This window comes from Musa acuminata, chromosome BXJ1-9 (assembly GCF_036884655.1).
Source record: "Musa acuminata AAA Group cultivar baxijiao chromosome BXJ1-9, Cavendish_Baxijiao_AAA, whole genome shotgun sequence".
Classification (NCBI taxonomy): Eukaryota; Viridiplantae; Streptophyta; class Magnoliopsida; order Zingiberales; family Musaceae; genus Musa; species Musa acuminata.
Genome location: NC_088335.1, coordinates 49036255 through 49055309, shown reverse-complemented (window position 1 = coordinate 49055309; position 19055 = coordinate 49036255). Strand labels below are relative to the sequence as shown.

At 40.0% G+C, this 19055-nt stretch overlaps 4 protein-coding genes across 10 annotated transcripts; 1 reads left to right on the top strand and 3 right to left on the bottom strand.

The window, feature by feature from the left end:
- Positions 1 to 127: 127 nt before the first annotated feature.
- LOC103999577 (uncharacterized) lies at positions 128 to 3993 on the bottom strand. The gene is made up of 3 exons (XM_065084578.1): positions 3826 to 3993; positions 2749 to 3159; positions 128 to 2002 (listed from the first exon to the last, which is right to left on the bottom strand). Exons 1-3 carry the CDS (start codon positions 3991 to 3993, stop codon positions 368 to 370), a joined length of 2214 nt encoding a protein of 737 aa, XP_064940650.1. The 3' UTR covers positions 128 to 367.
- Positions 3994 to 4303: 310 nt separating this feature from the next.
- On the top strand, positions 4304 to 9682 carry LOC135594025 (uncharacterized). The gene is made up of 5 exons (XM_065084434.1): positions 4304 to 4799; positions 5848 to 6592; positions 6678 to 6921; positions 8369 to 8431; positions 9424 to 9682. Exons 1-5 carry the CDS (start codon positions 4397 to 4399, stop codon positions 9481 to 9483), a joined length of 1515 nt encoding a protein of 504 aa, XP_064940506.1. The 5' UTR covers positions 4304 to 4396; the 3' UTR covers positions 9484 to 9682.
- An 843-nt stretch (positions 9683 to 10525) lies between these two features.
- Positions 10526 to 13055, bottom strand: LOC135586902 (CRS2-associated factor 2, mitochondrial-like). Its single transcript, XM_065084432.1, has 5 exons — positions 12443 to 13055; positions 11961 to 12088; positions 11641 to 11866; positions 11298 to 11425; positions 10526 to 10833 (listed from the first exon to the last, which is right to left on the bottom strand). The coding sequence occupies exons 1-5, from the start codon at positions 12999 to 13001 to the stop codon at positions 10750 to 10752; spliced, it is 1125 nt and encodes a 374-aa protein (XP_064940504.1). The 5' UTR covers positions 13002 to 13055; the 3' UTR covers positions 10526 to 10749.
- On the bottom strand, positions 11960 to 18950 carry LOC135594022 (tobamovirus multiplication protein 1-like). 7 transcript variants are annotated; one of them, XM_065084431.1, is made up of 13 exons: positions 17911 to 18950; positions 17629 to 17775; positions 17291 to 17381; positions 17173 to 17225; positions 16796 to 16888; positions 16600 to 16671; positions 16031 to 16103; positions 15905 to 15950; positions 15742 to 15805; positions 15012 to 15065; positions 14333 to 14410; positions 14110 to 14236; positions 13817 to 13998 (listed from the first exon to the last, which is right to left on the bottom strand). In XM_065084431.1, exons 1-12 carry the CDS (start codon positions 18052 to 18054, stop codon positions 14144 to 14146), a joined length of 1008 nt encoding a protein of 335 aa, XP_064940503.1. In that variant the 5' UTR covers positions 18055 to 18950; the 3' UTR covers positions 13817 to 13998; positions 14110 to 14143. The 7 variants fall into 7 exon arrangements, 5 of the variants coding, with proteins under 5 accessions (XP_064940501.1, XP_064940503.1, XP_064940500.1 ...); XM_065084429.1 differs by lacking the exon at positions 13817 to 13998 and adding an exon at positions 11960 to 12088 and having other exon boundaries at positions 17629 to 18950; XM_065084428.1 differs by having other exon boundaries at positions 14105 to 14236; positions 17629 to 18950.
- Positions 18951 to 19055: the final 105 nt, after the last annotated feature.

Sequence of the window (19055 nt, the reverse complement as noted above, 5' to 3'; positions counted from 1 at the left end):
ACTTTTGCCGAAATTCAATCATGCAATTGCTCATCGCATAATCACCATGGTGTTCAAGGCCGAAAATTTCTCGATAACTACCAGTTTTCCACAAGATTTTTCTGGTTGACAGTTTCTAGTGGGAGTGGCGTTATTGTGCTTCCAAAGACATTACTCAGAATTTGGTTGTCCAGACAGCATATACAACAGAATACAAGTTCCACAAAAATTGTGCGCTAAAGTTCCACGAAGCCCATCCCATAGCAAGGTGTTCAGTCTTTCATGGAGACTGTCCGAAACAGCCTCAGTAAAGGAAAACATTCTTTGCTTGATGAGCAAGAATGTATTCACTTTTTTCGGCGCTTCATATCCTGTATTAACGAACATGCTAAATTTTCTGTTTAAGGACATGCCGCAACTGAATCTTTTGACTCTCCATCCTTGCCTCCATCAACTGCGCCTTTAAACTGTACTTATGTTTGCCTCGTGGCCACTCAATACACCCTTTCATTCCTCGAGTCGTATGAAGATTCAGTGAATCAGCAGAGCTCCACTGTGTTATGCTACCTGGGCTTAAACCAACTTCACCGAACCCTAAGTCAGGAGACAAGGTTCCTTTGGAGATCATTCCATTTGTATGCTCAACTGAAAGTTTCTGATATTCTTCACCATTAGTTGAAGCTCGGGTTCCATTGGAGATCCTTCCATCTGAAAGCCTCCCAGGTTTCACCTCAACCGGTGTTCTCTTCAGGTCTTCAATAATATCATGTGTTGATGATCTCCAAAGCCTACATATTGAAGACACCTTTTTTCTTGACATTGCATTTGCAGAACAATCCATGATGATTTCGTTATTCAGTCTGTTGTTTCCATTCTCCTCCCAGTCTGCTACGCTCACTGAAGCATTGCTTTCTTTACAGTAACCATTAACAGATGGTTCACTCACATCAAGTGTATTGCTTGAGCCTTGCTCCTCAGCATGACTCACTGTTTCCCAGTCACTATCATCTTCTACATCATCATCGCTATCTATCAACTCATGCTGCTTCATTGGATGTCCTAGAAAGACATCTGTCTCAGGACTTGCCGTGTTAACCTTGGACGCATGGCTTCTAGGGCTATGATTACAGCAAAGTTGAATGTCTCTTTCATTAGTTTCTTGTCTTGGTTGGGGTTCTTCAAAAACAGCGTAGATGTCTTCTGAAGAAGGTGGTGGCTGGTAAGAGAACTCTTTTATCTCTTCAACAGTAACTGAGTTTGCTTTTTCTTTAAGCAACTCAGCTTCCCTCCTTAGTGCAACATCCATGTCCGCATCCATCCTTGCAGCCAAAAATGCTTCTAACTCTGCTTCCAGGTCCCTCAGTTGCGAGTATTTCTCCTCAAGAGTCAGCTTTGCATCAATTAACTTCATCTGAACCCTTTCTTCTCGCCATACCTCTGCCATCTGCAGCATCCTCTTCTCCTCCTCAACTTGTTCTCGGATATTTAATGCTTCCATCTTCAGTGATTCAATTTCAGCTTTGTCTTCGCCAATCTCTTTCGTGAGCTCATCACAGACCTCCTCAACAAGCTCACGTGCTTTGCATCCTTTTTTATAGTCCTGCAAGAGCTGCTTCGCAGCCAACTTCGTCTCAGTGAGTTCATTGACCAGCTTGGTATGGACAATCTCTATCCTTTGCCGCCTTTTCCTCTCTCTATCAAGGTCAGCCTTCATTGCCCCGATTATAGCCTGGACCTTCTCGTGCTCTCTGCTCTGCCATGATGCCTTCTCATCAGCAAGGCTTTTCAAGAATTGATCCAACTTTTTCTTTGCTGATCTCCGTTCTGTCTCAAGCTCACTGATGCAGGCATGAGCCTTTTCCAGCTCAGTACAGAGAGACGAAACAATGGACACTGTGTTCACATCCTCATGTTCCACAACCTTCAGGTGATTGTAGAATCGATAGACCTCCTCCAATGTCATTGAGCTGCCAGGGTCCCATTTAGTTGCCTTCTCCATTTCAGCACTCGGAAATCCAGCAAACTGTTCAACATGAAAAATATCAACCAGACTTACAGTAGCTGTTTAAAAAAAAAAGGGTGCAGGAATACATTCAGACCATAGAAATAAAAGGCTTCTCCTGTGGATATTTCCATATTTTGGACTTAAGACTGAGACAGGACTGGCAAAATCGTTCTTCTTATTTTTATTAGTGTGGAGATCAGTGCTGAGGGGATTACAAAGTAGCTGAACTTATTGATACCCGTGGATAGGGCTTCAAAGTAGAAAGGAGAGGTGCAGAGTGAATGAATAATGGCATTCATACATACAAAGTGCATCGTAGACTATGGACATGCATTGACAACCCTCATCAAGACTATAGATGAGAGATTCGTAGTGAAGTTGACTAAACACATAGCATTCTTTAGGATTGTTAAAGATGGATATGGTATTAACAACTGCTTGAGTTCCAGGATTGATGAGAACAGCAAGAAATCTAGCACAAGTCAGGTAAAAGGAAAGACACAATGTTTCCAAGGACAAAATACCCATGTCTTTTCCAATTCCTTCGAGAATCAAGAGTAAAGGGAATTCTATTTTCCTTTTCTTAAGAGCTTTTGAGGATGTTTCAAAGGTTCCGATTTGGATGATCTTGAACGAACTGAGCAAGATAAACTTGGTTTTTAACACGTGTACCATCAAAATGTGAACTCTCCACAAGATCCATACCAATCTACATAGAGAAAAGAAACCCTACAAAGAGGGCGGGGATACTGGTGCTACCCTACCTCAAGACATGGAGGAGTTCGTCGGCCTTCTCCTCCGCCGCCGCGGACGCCGCTACCGGCATCCAGAGGCTGCAGATGCCAGATCCCCGCCGCGAGCTTCCTCGCCGAGACTCCTGGGAGAGGCGGCGGTGCCTCACTGGAGCCGGCATTCTCGGCCTTCCGGCTGGGCTTCGGCGGGGGTGCCTCGTTGAACTTCCACCGAAGCAAGGGGGTGGTGGGGCCGCTCCTCCTTCCGCCGGAAGCGGGGCCACCCTTTCTCAGGCGGGCTTCTGCACCAGCACCGGGGAATGCGGGGTTACGAATCCGGCCGCGGCGATGGAGCTTCGTCGCCGCACGGGGATCGGAGTAGGGTGGCGGCGCCAGGGTTTTCGAGGAGAGGATCCCAGGGAGGCGGGCGGAGGTCGGCAGTGGCTACAACGTCACTTCCACAGCATTACAAAAAGAGGGAGAGCGAGCTATCGAGCAAACCGTGATCGCTCACAAAAGCGCAGAGAGAGAGAGAGAGAGAGAGAGAGAGAGAGGTTTAGCAAAAAATAAAAAAATAAAAAAGTATTATATATTTTTTAAATATTAATCTAAAATAAAGTATCAAATTAGCTTAAATTAAACATAATGGCATATATAATTATGTTTCAAAGGAATATGTATACACTTGAAAAAAAATCAAGTAATAAAATTTATACTTACCACTAAAATAAAAATGAATTTGCTAAAATAATTTCTACATCAATTTAACATTTTATTACAACGGAGTGATTTGCTCCGCATCAACTGTCACAAAATACGTGCCTCTGCATCGGCATCTGCATCATATAATATAATCACCCTCTTCCATAAAATAAAGAAGTAATGAATTAATTATACGATCGATCGAGGGCGATATGTGGAACCAGATCTCGCCTGAAGCTACCCTTCCTGTTTCGGCTGTAAGTCCCTGCGCAGGGAACACGCTCAGATGCACTATCAATGTCCACGTGGCTCTCTGCTAAACGATCCACATAATATTTGCTGTGCTGGCGGTGAGTGCGGCGGAGGCGAGACGGTGCACGAAGGACCTCGAGAGGCGAGCTTTGTTACCGCCACGTTGTAGCGTGCCACGACGCCCCACGCGACGAGACCGGCGTTCCACCGTGATTGGTGGGTCAGCTGCCGCAGTTTGTCATTTCGTCCTGTCAGAAGAGATGCGTGTGGTGGCCCACTGGCACTGTGCTTTGCTCGATGATGAGAAAGCTGTGGAGACCACATGAAGCGAAGAACTAAAACGGAGGCTTTAAATCCCTCCACTGTAATTTCTTTCTTTATCTCGCACCTTACAGCTTGGAAGAACGGTATCCTGTTTCATTTCACCATTTATTTACTTCGTCATTATTTAATCTTGCTTGATTTAGCCTTATTTACCTGAGTCCGACCCGTTTAGACTATTTAGGTGCGGCCATAGCACGAAGATCGGAACAAATTTGACTTGATCGATAAGTGGGTCATGACCGAATCCGACCCGTTAAGACCATTTAAGTGGTGCTGGAATCTCCGATTTGGCGCAAAACTCTCCCAAAAAATTTCCCCGTTTCCCCCCAAATCGAGCCGAAGGCTTCCGCCCTTTTACTCTGAGCTTGCTCTCCCTCGATTTCCTTCTCCGTTTCGATTCCAGATGGGCGACTTCTCGGCTCCTTCCTTCTCTCTCGGCCTCGATCTTGACCTCGCTGATCTCCCCACCGAAGGTGAGGAAGAGGAGGAAGAACAAGAGCGATCTCCTCTCCCTAATCCATTGTCCGGAGTAGAATCTCCTACCTTGGAGCTCTTCCGAGATCAACGGTTGGAAGAGCGAGAAGCGATTGGTCCTGGAATTGCGTCAGATCAGGAGCCCATCTGGGGAACCCCTCTGCCGGCTCTCAAGCGACTGCGGCGAGGCCCGCCTCCTCCTCGCTGTCGTAGCAATTCGCTGGTTGCTCATTCTTCTTTAGATGATGGTGGCGGTGAACTGAGAGATGATTCGATACTGTTAGACGATGACATCGAGGAGTTCTCATCCCCAGAAAATAATCCGAGTCGAGGTAACCAACGGCCGTCTTAGGGTTTCTGTCAATTTTTGGGTCTTATCTTGATGATTGTTGTATTGTTTTATGTTTTATCATGTGCATATTGAGAGACGATGCAACACAAAGAAGGAATCTTTGTCCAAGGTTCGGATCAGTTCTTGGAAAGACGTTCAGAAGTCAAAATTTTCCTATTATAAGAATATAATTTTTTGTAAAGAAGGGATAAATTTTTGCAGGGATGTAGCTTCTTAGAGTACCACCATAGGCTTTCTTTCCATTTCTTTCTACTCTATCTCCCTGCTTTAGGTGTTTTGCATTTCTTTAAGGGTTTATTTAAAGGTTTATGCCACTTCAGGTACAACACTGGATGGAGCGTGCCTATCCTTTTTTAAGGATCATGGTCACGAAATTTAAACTAGCTCAAATGAAATCAACTATGAATTCAGCTTCTTCCAAAGGCAAGTAAGCGTTGGAAGCTAGGTCCTGCCAGATAGAGCTATTTATGCCTTTGTCAGTCAAGAGACCCTCACCCTTTCCTGCCCACTTAAGGTTTTAGTCTCAACCCTGCCTGGCTACTGATTCTGACTGGGCTTCGGTTACTGAACCATCATTGAATTCATATCCTTTGAAGAAATTGAGTAATTATCATGATTGCAAGATTCTACCTGTTCTTGACTTTGACATCTGAAGAAGTATCTGCCATATACTCTTCTTGGATAGTTTTAGTTGAAATTCATATGGTTGTTCCAGTTGTAGATTCTATTCCAATTTCTTCCTAATTGGCTTTAGATAGTGAAATGCCTTGAGCAGCCTTTTCTAGCCACAGACAGTTGACTTTGATGATTGCCTATCATGCACAAATTTTTTGAAGAAGAATATATTGATATATTCCTCACGCAAATATGGCAGCAAGATTATGTTCTTAAATCTCTTTCTAATAGCTTACCTTATAGATTGATAAAGGACATATAGTTTCAGAATCCAGTTTTACTTTCATTTTATAAAATCACTATTACAAAAAGGTCAAGCTTAGAATTTCATCTGCTAATGGCTGATGTTGCAGATAAGTCTTCTTCAGTACGAAACCACATTGCTGGCAGCTTTTCAAAGTTTTCACTGCAAAATCATGGAGTCCTTACAGGTCAATCTACAACTAAGTTGATGGTGCCAAAAATCTCACGACCATTTGATGTCTTACCTTCAGCAGTTTCCCATGAAATCTGCAATAAGAAAGTGTTTCAGAATTTGAGTACTCCCATACGAAAAATACACCTATTGAGTTCAGATTCAGATGACTCAGCCAGTGAGGACAAATACAAGTACAAAAATAAAGTTGATGCATCTAAATTGAGGCATCAAAACCTAATTACAGAGAATGAACAGCAGAGAAGTTTGAAATACAGAAAACATCTGGAGGATAGTTTTTGGAAAGATTTTAATCCTGTAAATAACATAAACTTAGCCACGCCTGCTCTGGATGAGTTCTGTGAAGAGTATTTCAAATCAAAGAAGGATCCAAGACCAGGACAGCACAGAGAAGAGGATTTGACTTTTTGCAGTTCAAGAGTAAGTGGTACAAAAGCATTAGCTGATGAAATTGAAGGTTCCCATCAGCAGATAAGCATCTCCAGAAACACTAAGCCACAATGCAACTTGACCAATCCAGAACCTCCTGCTTTTCAGTATTTCTACCATGATGATATGAGGATTCAGACGCTAGTGAAAAGCCGGTTATGTTACTTTGTTCCTCTTGGTGCAGAACTGCATGGAGCAGAGAAACAACCTGGGACTGAAAATCTAAATTACATGTGTGATATCACATTAGATTTTGATTGATAATTATTTCTATCATTAATTTGACATGCTTTTTTACTTTGTTCTTTCATGTGATAGGAATCAATTCAGCACCACGGATGTTCGAAGTCGAGCCTGTAAAACCAACAAGCAGGGTCTTAATAGAAGTTTTAGGAAGGGGAAAAGGCCAAAGGATGCTAGTCCGAAGAAGTCATCAGATGCTACTGGAGATTGGATGACTCCCAAAAATTGCACTGCTATTCCGAAAGATGCTGGAAAAAGGCGAGTCCATGCATCAGGTCATCAATCTGGTCACTGGTTTACTGATCAAAATGGAAGAAAGGTAATTCACATGTCTCAATTGCTGATTGGTTTGAAGAATTTATAATAAATGATTAGAACACTTTGAAAATTATCAGACAATTCTTCTTGTTCCTTGTTTTTTCTCATGATTTTTCTTTAGTTGACTGTCATAACTACTCACTTTTATCCACTGATTTTTGTTTTTAATTAGTTCCGGTTAATGTATGACTTATCCGAATAGAATTGTGCAACTTTTAGAAACATGAAGAGATGACATGTTGCTGTTGTTAAATATATGGGCTAAATATGAACTTTGATTATCTTGTTACTCAATAGCAAGGAAAGATTAAAAGAAAAAAGGTACAGTACAAAAATTTCCGCAAACAACTGAATCAAGCTCAAAGTCACGTATAATTGGTGGTTCAAACAGACATCAATATTTAAGTTTATTCAGTCTAGAATCATGCAATTAGCCTTTACTTATTGTGATGTGTGTTAGGTTAGGCTTTAATAAACAGTTACACTTAAAATTTCATCAGAGCTTGTTGCATTCATCGGTACCATTTTTTGTTACTTGTATAGTGTGTCAGTATGTGGATGGTAGAGTGGCCTGCCTGGGAAGTTTTAGTTGAGTTCAAGCTCAAATAACACTTCAACGATCAGTTGGTCTGCTTGTTGCAAGCAATGGCTGATTGATCTTTTCAATTTTAGTACAAAAGAGTCCTAGGAAAAATAAGACACCATTTAGCTTGTCTTATTTGAGTCCTGAATGTGAATTGGAGATAAGAAACAGAAGAATTCTATGTGTCCCTTTTTCTACTCCTTTTTTCTTTCAATTCCATCTCTTCTTTCTTCTCTGCTACTGCTGAAACACATGTTTTTCATATCAATTTTCTGCTAATATTAGCCTTACCATTTATTCTCTATCTTAGGGTTATCTCAAACCCTTGGCAAATTGCTATTTATTAGAGACTGAAATCATCCTTGTTGTCTATTTAATATCTTAGCAACATCGAACTGTTGATTATTCATAGTTTTATTTTTTTTCTTTTGAGGACAGATTATAGCTTGATGTTTGCTGTTGTTTGAAATTCTATTGTCTCGAGAATTAATATCAATTATCCTTTTCATCTTTTAACAATTGGACATATGGTTAATTACTATTATTGTTATTATTAACATGTTGTGCCCTGGACAGCAAAACATCAAGGTATTAAGCCTTTTAAAATCATAAAATTTTGACCTTCAATGAATTTATAATGTGATCTTACATCAATTTATGCCAAAAATTGGAGAATAATATTTAAAACGAATAAATACATTTAAATTATTCTGTGACCTCCAATTATCCTAGCTTAAGATGGTTACAATACTTTCTTTGTGCTCAATTCCTAATAGTTGGCAACAATGGCTTCTTAAGTTGTGCCTGAATCTGTTTTCCTCTCATGGTGATAATTATTTTAATTTTGTTCTTTTATTTATTGCAGGCTTATGTAACTAAAAACGGACAGGAGCTGACAGGTCGAGTTGCCTATAGACAGTATAAGAAGGTAAGGTTGACCACTTCTTTCTTAATTGTATATAGTTGTCATTTGTATTTTAAATGTTTTAGTTGCATAGCTCATTGTCATTAGTATCACATATACGAGGGCCTGCACCATTATGTTTTCTTTTCTATTGTTTAGGTTTCTTTCTATATTCTGCCTCGTAAGTCCGTAAATTCAAGAAAATTAGCATGTCTCTTTCTTGTTCTGTTAGCTTGATGGATGTTTTATGTACATCAGAAAATTAGATGAATTCCACAGGGGTGAACAGTGAATACCAACCTGGTTGTAAGATCATATGTTATCCTAGAATTCTGCTGGAAAAAAAAGGTGGAAATAGCTTTAACCAAATTGTTTTTTAGCACAAAGATGAAGCCTTGTTCAACTAATTGGAGATGGTTTTTATTATATTCCTTCCTTTTAATTTTATTCAGATCTGTCTCAGAAACATTGGGAATGATGTTGAACTTGTTAATATTTAGGTCCATGTCTTTCGTCTTGGGATCACTTTGTCAAATAACTCTATAGATAGTGTCAAATAACCTTATCTTTCATAAAGAAAAGAATCCTTGGCTTGCCGTGGTCGACTTTTGGATGGTACTCTTATCTTGATTGTTTTGCTTAATAATAGTATAATTATATCATAACTGCAAGATTAGAATGAAAGGTGTGGCGACTGGGGAGATGGGACCATGGAAGAAAGATGCATCCTAGATGAAGGATCGGAACTGGCAAGGGGGAGAAGCCAAGCATCTGAATATTTTCTTTGCTTTTTGTTGAGTCATCTACACAATGAAGTCAATTTGTTAAGCTAGATGTTTAATTCTAGTCTTATTGGTTGAAAAACTATGCTGTATGATATACCCGCATGTTTATTAGATGATGTCACATATTCCAATAGTCATGATCGATATATCCCATCCAATTTAGTGGAATTCAGAAATAGTATAACTTCCAATAGGTGCAAATTGAAATGTGGATTTTTTTGCTTATGTCAGGATAGTGGTGGATTCAGGAAGCCGAGGAAGAAATCTGCTGCCAAGAAGAAAACGAAATAACGAGCGTTTGCTGGAGTCTGCATGTTTCCTTCACAGTAAGAAAGCAGTTCATGTTTTGGTCAATTTTAGATTACAGTATTTGGCCTTTTGGCTTGTGTTAATGCCATGTGGTAACATCTTAAAACTTCTGTACAGTAAATTCATGCTCTTTTAGAAACCTCCCAGACTATATAGATATTTCTGATTACTTACTGCTACAGCTACCGCATCTTCTCTGTTGCATTTCTGTGCATAGATGTTTACATATGGAAAAGATGAGCATTAGCTAGAAATTTGGTTGAAAGGGAGAGAAAAATTGAGCCTTGCCCATTAGATCCAAGGTTATCTCCAGAAAGCAAAAGTATTTAAGATGTTACTCTGGGAGTCTTGGTTACAGTTGTAGTTAAATATAATTTTTTTTTTGATGAAAAGTATTAGATAAAAAGTAGATAAAATTATTCATAAGAATTATATAATTATACCTAACGAAAGTTTGACGAATCAACATAGGTTGATAGTATTAGATATTTATTATAAAAAATAAAAGAAGAAAAAGATAGTAAAAAAATTTATTAGGTTTAGATGATGAAATTTTAAAGATAATTATGTAAATATTTTTAAGAATAGGATTGAAAGGGAATCGAAATATCGATTAGGATAATGTTAATATTATTTAGATTATAATGACTAATAAGATTAGAAATTTAAGAAGATTCTTACTAAAAGATCAGCTTTTAAAGATCAATAAAATTATAAAAAATGAGAAAAAATTATAAGATATAAAGAATTTGATATATATATCAAATCCCTTGCATCAAGATTTAGCTGGTAAACATTATGGAAGTTACTATCAACGAGTCAAATCAACTGACAAGTTTATAACACGCGAGTACAGAACATACGTTCATCAATGCTGCTGGAAAATGGTTGATCAACACAAGCTTTCCATTCAAAGCTCACTACCCTAGAGATGGAAACTTCATATTTGTCACAAAAAGACCAGCAAAATCCTAGTTTCTTTCCTAGGGGGGGGTGGGGGGGGCACATTTGGCAATCTTCTCACTTGGTTCCAGCGAAAAGAAAGAGTACTAATAGCTCCAATATGTTTCAGTTCCACACCATATAAGTCTACTGGAACACTGATAACATTCTGCACCTTCAGGTGTTTCTTTATACAACATCCATCAAAATCTTGTCCTCGCTCCCATGCAAATGCAGATATGATTTAACATCTTCAATGACTTTATCCCAAGTGAATAAGCTTTTGTCTGAACGAAGAGCTATGAGTCAATCAGAATCCTGGGTCTCCCTTCCCCTCCAGATTATGATCTGCCCGTCTTTAAATAGGATAGGAATACAAGGGACCAAATCCTACAGAAACTGATGAAATAAGCAAAATTCACAATTAACTTTAAAAGCTTCTACGTACAACTTTACAAATAAATGGTCACTAAAGCATGGATCAAAGACATTCAAATTACATGAGGCCTCTCAATAAATTTGAAGAAGCTATGACACATTCTGGTCCAATTCACATGTCCATATAAAAACATTTGGAGAAAGCATTGTTTCTTGATATTAAGATTTAGCGGACACTATGATCATGATAAACGTAACCAAAAGGATAGAACAGATATAGGGTTGTCTAATTGAGCATTTCTTGTTGTAGTACTAAAACACAGCCAGTGAGCACTGTGACAAACAGCTTCAAGAGAAAATTCTACAGCATGCTCATTTCATATTTCACAGTTTTACATGACAAGGTAGTAACCGAGTTAACAAATTTCAGCAACTGGAAACAGTATCCGAAATACGACAAGGCACAGAATTCATACCCTAAGCTTCACACCGATCTTTTTGCAATCACTAGTATATATGTAAGCACAGTCCAGTCTCACAACATCTGAAGTTCTGAAGGCCTCCCTGACCCTCTCCACCACATTCGCATACACGCCATTCCTGGCTGCACTGAAACAACTGTGTCAGGAATATAAATCAAGCACCACTAAATAAATGTGAATCCAACTTTTTAGTCACCGAGATTAATGATATGAACAAGGTTACAGACTATGAGTTAAAGTGTTTCCAAAAACTCACTGAATGTTTACCAAGAACATACGGAAGAAATCAAGTATTTCAACTTTCAAGCAGCATGCATTAGTATTTGTTGCGACATACTGAGTTTCATCAGAGCTGGTGTGTTCAATCCTCTATTCCTCAACTCTTTTGTTTGCTCAAAAGTCAAACCCTCAGCAACCTTTGGAACGAGCCTAGGATATATCGGTGCCAGTGGCTTCCATAACATTAAGGGTATGACTGGCCTTTGCTTGGGATCATAGTTCCGTCCGCGATATAGCAGGAGGATGTTAATATGTCGATATATGATCTTTCCACCTGTTTTATCCTGGACATATGCAACGACCATGTTAGTTGTGAAAGTTATTATGGCGCAAAAGCATATATAACTTTTGATGAGGAATCCAGAACTGCATTTCCACCTCAAGGTGGAAGCAGAGGTTATCCATGTCGAGGGTTGGGACTCCTAGACACTTGATCCTTACAGCTTCAGCTCTCTTCCAATGGTTGTGGATGTCCTCCAGCGTATTGTGAGTGACACCACCTGTCCCTGGGGAAGCATAATGTTGCTTGATTGTATCAATATATAATTGGAATACATATTTGCACAGTGCGAGGAACTTGTGCAGGACAGAGCTTCCAAAGTACAAACTGAAACATGTAATCGTGAAATGATCAAAATGCGGATAGCTGAGAACTTGTTTACACACAATGTAGATGAGTCTGCTGCAAGATTTGCTATCAGGGAAGCAAGATTGACATGTAATAAACCTGGTTTCTGGCATTAGATATGACGGCCAGATCCTGACTGCCACTGTGGACAATACAAGGGCCGAGATTATGATGGAAAGCCCCAGGCAGAATGAAAAATTAAAACTTGAAATCGGTAAAAGGAGCAACCAACCTAGGTTGATCTGACGAGAGCAATCGCTATGGCGATACCGCTCAACGAGCTCACCGACCTCTTCTTCTGTGAGCGGATCCCCGAGCACCGAGCTCCGGTCGTCGGACACCCTATCTTCCGCGGCCTCCCCGGTCGCCGGCGCCGACACACCGTCCCATTTCCGGTCCAGGCGCCCGGGGCCGAATGGCGAGAAGCGCGGTGGCTCCCTGTACCCGATCGGCCTTAGGGACGGATCGGTCTCGGAGTAGGAGTAACGGAAATCGAAGGGGAGGTCGGAGTGAAAAGGGAGAGAGGGCTTGTCCATGCCGGACGGCAGGGCTTTGGGGGCCTGCTTGGGTTTAGGGTTCCGGGCTTTGGGGGACTGCTTGGGTTTAGGATTCGGGGCTTTGGCGATAGGGGAGAAGGGAGGGTCGTGGGGATCGTCGTGGGGAGACGCAGAGTGCTTGTTCGAGCGAGAGAGGAGGTGATGAGACGGGGAGGAGAGGAGAGGAGGCGAGATTAGGGTTCGGGTTCGGAGAGGGACGGTGACGGTGACGGAGAGCAGCAGCCTACGCCGCATCGGGTTTGGAGAGGGACGGTGACGGCGGCGTGACACAGAACGGGGTTGCACAGAGCACTCGGGTTTAATCCTTGCCGGGGTTTTTTTTAATGAGGATAAATGATTAAGATAATATTAAATTAATTTTAAAATTCTTAATAACTAAACTAACTGATATCATCATGCTAAAATTAGATCTATTAAATTTATTTAGTCTAAATCATTGATCAAAATATTTAAATTAAAATTGATATTATTCGTGACATAAATTGAAATCAGTAATATATTATCCGCCAAGCTGTTCTTGCCAAAAGCGTGGAAGAAGTCGATAGCTTTTGATAGCATAAAGAGGATCTCTATATGATCTGCAAGGGCATCATCCGAATAATCTACAAAGAGAACAAAACTCTCCTTCTGGACCACTTAGATTGAGATCGATGGTTAAACTATTATCTCTCAATTGCGTTATGTATCTCTTTCACTCGCTAGAGATCCTATCTATTTATAAACGAGAGCAAAAGATCTAAGATAAATTATTAAAAGAGTTCCTTCTTTCTAGATCACTTAGATTGAAATCAATGATTAAACTATTATCTCTCAATTGCGTTATGTATCTCTTTCACTCCCTAAAGATCCTGTCTATTTATAGACGAGAGCAAAAGATCTAGGATAAATTATTAAAAGAGTTCCTCTTATAAAAAGATCTCCTAAGAAATTCTATTATAATATAAACTTCTTTTTTATTAATCAATATCTATCATCAGAATCTAATTAATTTTATTATATATCTTATTTAATTATAAAGGATCATATAATCTAACAGCTTTTTCCCGAAGTATTAAAAAGAGTCGTATCAATCCTTGATTCACTTCATCGAAAAATACAAGTATCATCCCATGAAGTTGTAGCCTCATGAGAGAACCAATTCCCACTTTTAATATACAAGATTCAATTACTCGTCAGAACAGTCGGGCAAATTGATTTCTAGTATTGTCCTACCCAAGAGTGGTAAGAGTTCCTGCCAGTAATACAGAATGCAACAAAGAGTCATGTAAGATGTTCATAAAGCATGCTCATTCACCACTGATATATCACCAACCAAACTAATAAGAGAAAAATCACACCTTACCTCTAAACAGGTCCGTTTGGGATGACTCCATGCTCTATCGGATGGGATGATACTGCCCCGAGACTCTTCTCGGAGGCAGCTTCCGTAGTATATATAGAACAAGCACCGACGGAAGTATCTCGGTCAGCTGGATCATAATACATACAGAGAAAATTAATCTTTTTGGAACCATGATATTAGCCACTGTTGTTCCAAAGCTTAGATAACCCATGTAGTAGTTTACCGTATAATAGATGAGATCAAGAATTGGGTGATTCAATACATCGAGAGACATATCTGTATCGAAGGCCGATAAGCCAACCTGCAATGATATGAAAGTAAATAACAGATGGAAAGCAATCAGCAAGATTATTCACACAACTTCTCCCTCTGAAGAGTCTTAAATCCAAATAGATAAACAGTTTCTGGAATAAAATTCTATGCCGAGTCAAATAAAACAAAACTTAATTGTTTCTGGTAATTTCCTTTCAACATCTTAACTCTGCACAGAACACAAACCATCTCATAATGATGGCATTTTTGGCTAGATCAGCTTTCTATATTCCAGATGGAAACCTTGATTCTTGTCCATCCAGAATTTAAGACCATACCACAAGGAAGTGAGAAGACAATAATTTTTTATGTACTATGTAGGAGAAGAGGTAACCGAGGCCAATTGGCTGATAACTGCAGATAAAGAAAGAGAAACAAACTAGTTCAAACAATGTTAATGCAAAATACAACTAAATACAAAGGCCTTTTTTGTCTCCTAATAATATTCAGGAGTATATATATACATGAGTTGTTCTCTCCCTTTGATGGAATAATCGGCCTTCATGTTGCTTCGCATCGTAAATTAAAGAAGCAAATACGTAAATAACAAAACAAATGTTCGCATAATAGAGATGGAAACAAATACTCACCACACAGCATCTTACGAGGAAACAGGTGAAACATATCGCTGTAACAGATCCGACCTGCACCACCTCAACAAATGCCACATTAGCAGAAGAGCAAACTCTCCACGCTTGTACTAAGAAAAAATGTTTCAGATGTATCGAGCAAGTCATAACTGTTCAAATGCATATTGCACTAAATGAAACTTTTAAGCGTACAATATCAACATTTTGAATTGCTATTAGAATGGAAATCCAGATATTTGTACCTGGCACCAAAACTCTAGCAGGCTATTCGGGAAAATTTAAAATAGCAGTAACATGTTTTCCAACAAACTGGCAAGGAAAAGCACAAGGTAACACGAGGAGAAAGACAAATGAAAAATTGAAGATGACTTGGGTCACATGAATGTTTTGTTTACACTGTCAATAGGCCATAAAGAACAAGACAAATTGAAAGTATACCCATCTTTAGAACAAAGGTAGAGTCGACTACAGTTTTGAGTAAAATCAGATCCTTTTCTTTTGGCCGTCTGAACATATGAAAGCACATGCATGATCGTCACCATAAGATCTCTAAATATATTAAATGTAGTTCACAGTAATTTATGAGCAGACACATAAACAGATCTTTGTCCCCAAGATCATGGCTAGTGAAGACATCTTATTCTCTGTTTCTATTTTCTAACAACTTTCTTCAAGATTTCCTACATGCTACAATCAATATGGATTCCAGTGTTCTTATAGGAAGTTGCACCTCGTGAAGCTTCTTCTGCCGCCCCTTGGATTCTATGGGGAATTGCCTCAGCATGCAAAATAGCCTATTATAAAACCATGTTAAAAATGAAACCTGCCTGTGTTACAAATTTCAGGCATTGAAGAAAGCAAGTTATTTCGGCAGAATATGATCGAATCATCACCTTCCTCCATATAGTATGAAACCAACTGCAGCTATAAAGGATAGCACTGATCAAGAAAAAGCAAAATTAGTAAGGTCATATAATGAAACAACACAATGAGTAGACAAGAAAGAAGTCAAAACCTACCTGCAACAAAGATACTTCCAATTGATTCGACAATCCGATTGTCATGTATCCACAGATAAATCCATATGCAAACCTATGTCAAGTCTCATATCATCAGCACTAAAACAAAAGCTGAAGACAAAACAAAATAATACATTATAGTCAAATCACTGCTATTATTAACAATTTCCAATTTTCCTCGTGCAAGATCTTATCACCAAGCAGTTTCTATACAATAACAAGCCGTAAAGCCTCAACTACCAAGCAGTTTGTACAAAAGGTCATTACTGGGTTGTGCCAGATGGGAAGATAACTACCTATGTATTGGCACACAAAGTTTCAACCAGAAGATCTAGTTAAATATTCATGTTTTGCCATGTTATTCAATCGTACTGTCAATAGCAGTACCATCATGGCTTTTGCCAAACTCAATAATCCAGTACAATGCACTGAGCACATATTATTTTCTCGGAAAAGAACATCAAAAGTTTAATTTTGGTTTGTTAATTAAAATTACACCTTAATGGAAAGTTCATCAATTAACTTGGGGAGTTTAAAAACTCAAAAACAATTCAAGACAAAATAGATACCTGTATGACATATATCCCACAATTAACGATGATGTATATGATCCTCAGCTTGTCTGAAGGAAGACTCCTTGCCTACAATGTCATATCAATATTATCATACGAATGAGAAAAACATTAAACAAATTGTTCCGAGTTCCAAACATGGTTACAGAATGTATAGCTGCATAACAAAGAGGACACAAGAATTCAAACTTACCTGATGATATATTTCAGCCCAGAAAAGCACTAGCAGCGTGTAGGTAGAAAAGAATAATATTCCAGGAAGGTCTAATAACACTAGAGTGAAAACCTGGTAAACAAGAAGCTTTCAACAATGAATTTCAGATTGAAACATATGGTACCGTTCTGAAAACCAAAAACGGATTAAAAACAACATGACCAACTATGTGAACAAGATCAAGATCTTCAGACAACATCTTTCTTCATTTACTATTAAGATAGAATTGTTTTATCCTTAAGGTAACACTTTGAAAGAGAAAAACATCAAGCTACTAAAGAATCTTTGAAAAGCTAAAACAATCCATCCAGTAGACATCATTTTTTTAAGAGTTGAATCTAAAATATCTCACTTACCCTCGGCCGGAAAAGAAAAACATTTTTGTGAAATCCGAAGACGACGGCACGCACTGCAGCACAGATTCGCTATCATGATCTTAAACAGGAAACAGAGACATAAAGATGCCAAGGTCACCTCCGTTCACAATGAAATTCATAAAATGGAAGACCTTCTGCGTGGTCCAACCATATTCAGGGACTCGAAGCTGAATCCTCACCACTTGAATCTGCACAGAACTCGTAGTTTCAAAGTTGCAATCTTCTCAAAAGGAGCGAGTAAGCTAACGCATGGAGAGTCCACATAAGATCAAAAAATTCCAAAGGTAATACCACATTAACAAGCAACAAGAAGTTTTCCTCCGCGATCGAGAGAGAGGGAGAGAGATGACAGATCCATCACAACTAAGTACATCAAGAAAATGTTGAAATCACAGCATCTTCATCGACTAAAGAAGTGAAGGATGGAGGGACTACCAGCGCAACAGCAGAGACGAGTGAGTATGCAGCGCAGAGGAAGTAGAAGACCACGTCCTGCCATTTGGATGAGTCGTTCATCTCATCCCACCAGTTCTGCACGCTTGCAGCCGGCCACATCATCTCTGTGTCTACCCTCTGCCCGATCTTGTGTGTGTTTGAGAGAGAAAAAGTGAGACTTGATGGAAGACGAGATGCTCGAATATTCCCACACACACATACCAACTTGTAAGAAGGAAAGATTGCACGAGCGAAGAAAAGAAGCAGAGGGAAGCAACCAACCGGTCCCGTCTTCCTTTCCTGCCTCTCACTAACACTTCCTAATGGGCCAATCTCTCTGTCAAACTGGCCCGATGAATCTGTGTTGGATTCTCGGCTTCCACGTATCACATCTCTTGTCATCAGTGTCTTGACTGACGTGCCCATCACCTGACCCACAGCCTACCGCCGCTAATGGCTTGAGCTCATCTTCGGGCATGCTTACTTGCTGGTGATTGTCAGAGCAACTTTTCTCTTCTGCGCTTTCTCTGCTGTTGCAGACTGATCGGTGCATGCACGCAGTCAAATGGCAGACCACTTTTATTGCTTGCTGTTGCCTAATGTTTATAGCATCCTTTGATCCTCCCTTGACACCACCCGATAAGACAGCCCAGTCGACGACGGCAAGCATGTGAAAATGGGATCTTTGAACCTTATTATGGGCGGTCAGAAGTCACCATGTGGCAAGAAGTCGAATTGGACGACCCTCACATCATGGAAAGCTCCAACAAATGGCAAGATTAGGCTCTGTGCTGTAGGAAATGGTAAAATCGTGGAAGATTCTTGGGACATCAACGTAGTTCTTGGAGAAGATGCAGGCAAAGAGGAGGCCGTCGACGGATCGAGTCGAAGGGGCTAACGGAGAGATAAATCTCGTCCAAATGGAAAAGAAGCATCTTGAGGAGCCCGACTCACAAAATGGCAAGATCAGCTTTTATACCGTTCGAAAGGGTGAAATCTTGGAAGACACGAACGTGGTTCTTGAAGAGGACGCAGGCGAAAAGGAGACCGTCGAGGGATGTTTCGAAAGTACCGAGGTCATCGGAGAGCACGCTGGCCTGACAGAAGAGGACGGTGACGTGAGGTCGGGCGCCGTGGCGGAGGGGGAAGAGAGGAGGCCGTCGAGGAGGGAACGGACGGAGGAAGGTGAGACGGCGCGGACGGCGAGGGCGAGGAGGGCGCGACTGAGGTGCGAGGTGGCGCCGCCGATTGGGTGCCGGCTGGTCGTCGTTCTCCCCCCTGCCAACCCCAATTTCTTCCCCCTTAATTTTAAGATCCCGAAACACGTAAATTACAGATTTATTATTCTATTTATATTTATATGTTGTAATGTACACATATTAGCAAATAGAATATTACAATCAGCAAATTGTTATATAATTACAATA